Source organism: Nematostella vectensis, chromosome 5, assembly GCF_932526225.1.
Source record: "Nematostella vectensis chromosome 5, jaNemVect1.1, whole genome shotgun sequence".
NCBI lineage: Eukaryota > Metazoa > Cnidaria > Anthozoa > Actiniaria > Edwardsiidae > Nematostella > Nematostella vectensis.
In genome coordinates, this window is record NC_064038.1 from 4,115,394 (window position 1) to 4,118,792 (window position 3,399).

The 3,399-nt window shown below is 40.4% G+C and overlaps 1 protein-coding gene across 1 annotated transcript; it reads left to right on the plus strand.

Moving 5' to 3' along the window:
• The first annotated feature begins 195 nt into the window (after positions 1 to 195).
• Positions 196 to 2,354, plus strand: LOC116606195 (coiled-coil domain-containing protein 124). The gene is made up of 2 exons (XM_032368623.2): positions 196 to 470; positions 1,584 to 2,354. Exons 1-2 carry the CDS (start codon positions 312 to 314, stop codon positions 2,094 to 2,096), a joined length of 672 nt encoding a protein of 223 aa, XP_032224514.1. The 5' UTR covers positions 196 to 311; the 3' UTR covers positions 2,097 to 2,354.
• Positions 2,355 to 3,399: the final 1,045 nt, after the last annotated feature.

Below are 3,399 nucleotides of genomic sequence, written 5' to 3' on the forward strand. Positions count from 1 at the left end.
CCAAGCTATAGGTCACAAATCTATGTTAACTAGAGATACTAAGAGTGAAGAACTGTTTGTTTTTTTGTTTTTTGTTTTTCAAATAAAGCTTTTGACAATGCTTTTCTTTCTTTAACAAGCAGCATACTTTAGCTAAAGTAAAAAAAAAAAAAATTCCGTAGACCAAATTTCGGTAACATTTATAGCGACGGGGGTCTGGGGACTAGTAGTATTTGTCGTTTTTCTCATTGTGGTTTCAAGCGACAGGAGTCTACTACGTCAAGTTTGGAAAGGTTCTGGTTCGTTCTCTGCCGATTTCTCCCTTCGAAACGATGCCTAAGAAGTTCAAAGGTGTCAATTCAAAGGCGGAGGAGGCCAGGGCGAGAAAGGCGTCCAATAAATCTGCGGAGAAAGAGCGAAAAGAGAGAGAAGAAGAGGACAAATTATGGGAAGACGACGATAAACACGTCGCTAAAAAGCAGCAAAGAAAGGCGAGCATATTACAATAGTTTTTGCCACTTAGAGGAGAAATAGCGCATATAATAGATACAGTAGGTGGCAACTGGCAACATATAACAATAAGATTTGTTTTGAACCTCAAAAAGTTCCAATGATTATGCTAAAATTCCCTGGGGATTTTTTTTTACTATTAATCAAATGTACTGATTTTAATTCCTTAAAACACTAGATTGACTGGACTAATTGATCGATGTCGAGAATATCAAGAAAATGGCTCCAAAGTATGAGCCAATTTCTCAACAATTCGGGCGAAAATGGTCCAACTTGATTGGTCGATACTGTATCTGCAAGCATTTGCAAGCATTTCGGTATTGCGGTAGTCCTGTGGTCTGCAAGAAACACCTGGAAAGGCACATTGATTATTTAGTTCGAAAAACCTTAAAACATCATAACTTGAATACAAACTATAAGAATTGCAGAACTATGTAGCTAAAATCAAACTTCTACTTAAAAAACAACTCAACTGATTAAAATTTGGTCATAAATTGGGAGTTTTTATTAAGGTTGAACCGGGAGCCAGGGAAAGTCTCCCAGCAAAACCGTGAGAGTTGGCAGGTATGGTAAATAGTATAGATAGGAACATGCAGCATTGTATAATTGCATTGTAGTTTATTGTAGGTCAGTGTCAGTCATGGAAGAGGGTAACATGGGCCAGCGTCCGTTAATGGGGACTCCTATAAAACAGATTGGGTTGGACACTCCCATTGAGCACATCCATATTGTGACGACTTTTGAGTTCTGTTGTTATTGGGTAGGATGACATGAAAACTAGTTGACCTATTTACCCTGATTACGCTACACCTTCACAAAATCCCATGTCTTGCAATCATGTTTGTCACACAAAGAAATGCTCCCCCCTCCCCCCTTGCCAACGTTAAACACCTATCGTTAGTATGCAGTAGCTAAGTTCCTGTCCTAAGTGAACAACATTGGTTTAAGGGGGAAGGGGGGAGGGGATGGGTGTGGCTGACAAGAGGTTAACCAGTAGGCATCCATAGACACAAGAGGGTATCAATTTTGCGAAATGGGTCAACAGTTTTGGCAGGGATTGTAGGATCGTAACATATTATTATCTTTTTCTTTAGGAGCAACAGGAAAAAAAGCGATTGGAAGCTCTTGAAAGGAAGAATGCAGCACGGCAAATGCTAGAGGAAGAGGAAAAATCTCTCAAAGGGAAAACATCAAATTCTTCAGCAAAGATGACCAGAGCACAGATAACTGAACATCAAGCAAAACTAGCAGCAGAACAAGAAAAACTCCAGAAACAAAAGCAGCAGGAAACCATTCATGATGAACCCCTTGAGGAAAACCCTAACCAGAAAATGGCAGAGCTGTTGGAAGCAGAGGGTGCTGTCGAAGCTAGAAGTGTAGAGGAAGCCATTGCAACGCTGAGTGTGGAACAAAAAATTGAGAAGCACCCTGAAAAAAGGTTAAAGGCTGCATATGCCGAATTTGAGGAGAGAGAACTACCTAGGCTCAAACAGGAAAATCCTAATTTACGTTTGTCACAGTTAAAGCAAATGCTAAGAAAAGATTGGATGAAGTCTCCTGAAAACCCTCTAAATGCTGCTCATCTGGCTTACAATGCAAAGCAGTAATAAGTGCAGTGAAAATATCTAAAATAGTAACGAAACGGATCACTATTGTGGCTACAGTTGAAGTTAATGTATATGAAGAGTTGCGGTTTGTTTGTGGAATGAATCAGCCGGCATAGAATGCAACAAATGAACATGTGATCAACAGAAAAAGTATCTTTTGGACATTATATGAAAATTTTGTCCCTTGAAATGTAAAAAGAAAAAAAAAACTCTACCACTGCCATCTTTCATAGCCAGAAAAATATCCTTCAAAACCTATGTCACCTAGCATTTGTCACCCCCCCCCCCCCCCTCCCGTAGATCCCCAACTGCACACTTGTGTGTGAGAAGCGCACTCCGTTTCACTTCTCTATATAAAGCTGTTTCAAAAAAGGTTGTCATTAAACCCTACACACCAGACTGCTAAGTTGTCTGGGTAAGTGAAAAAATCTGCTTGTGTGGTCATATCACTTCGCAATCGAATGTCAACTTTGACTTGCATAGGAGCCCGTGGTAAGTTAATCTCTTATAACGCCCGTGGTAACTAAATCACTTAGAACGCCTGTGCACTTCGAACGCCTGTGGTAAGTTAATCACATAGAACGCCTGTGGTAAGTTAACCACATAGAACATCTCTCTATGCAAGTAAGAGTTAAATACCGAGAGCCGAGGCAATAATGAAATATAATATGTATAAGCTTATTGCCAAAGGCTCGAGGTAATTAACTGACTTATTACGGATTGACAAAGGTTTCCACGCAAAAATGGATTTTAGAATCTTAATCTTTGAAATTGAACCCTGATTGAACAAAGAGTGGTGTGGAGGATTCAAACGACATTAGCATATTTATCGAAAAGTTATTTCTACTGCAATTTCTAAGGCAACCCAAAAAGGAAAACTATAAACAATCAACCACATCGGTATGTGCTAAATAGTCACGAAAACTGTTTCATCCTTGAAAACAAAGGCCTTGGTACCTTAATTGTACCAAAAACAAAGAAGAGTACAGGCCCGTGCCCAGGATTTTTCTTGGGGGGGTGCGAAATCCGAAAAAGTGGACCGAATTTTTCCGGGGGGGGGGGGGGGGGGATTCTCTGATAAAAATCTAACCACCTCCGAAAAAACAAAAAAATTTCAGTAACTCCACTTGACGTTTATTGTCGGATTTGGCTATATACCAGAGTGATCTAGCTTATGCTTTATAGTTTTGTCTACAATTAGCACGTCTATTGAGAACCAAGAGTGGACTTTCGGCCTTTGTGGGGGGGTGCGATCGCACCCCCTGCACCCCCCTGGGTACGGACCTGGAGTATTCCCTTCGCG

Excerpts from the sequence above, each read along its gene's own strand:
- LOC116606195 (XM_032368623.2), top strand. The coding sequence starts at position 312 with ATGCCTAAGAAGTTCAAAGGTGTCAATTCAAAGGCGGAGGAGGCCAGG. Across the intron at positions 471-1,583 it reads CTAAAAAGCAGCAAAGAAAG|GAGCAACAGGAAAAAAAGCG; the intron begins GCGAGCATATTA and ends CTTTTTCTTTAG.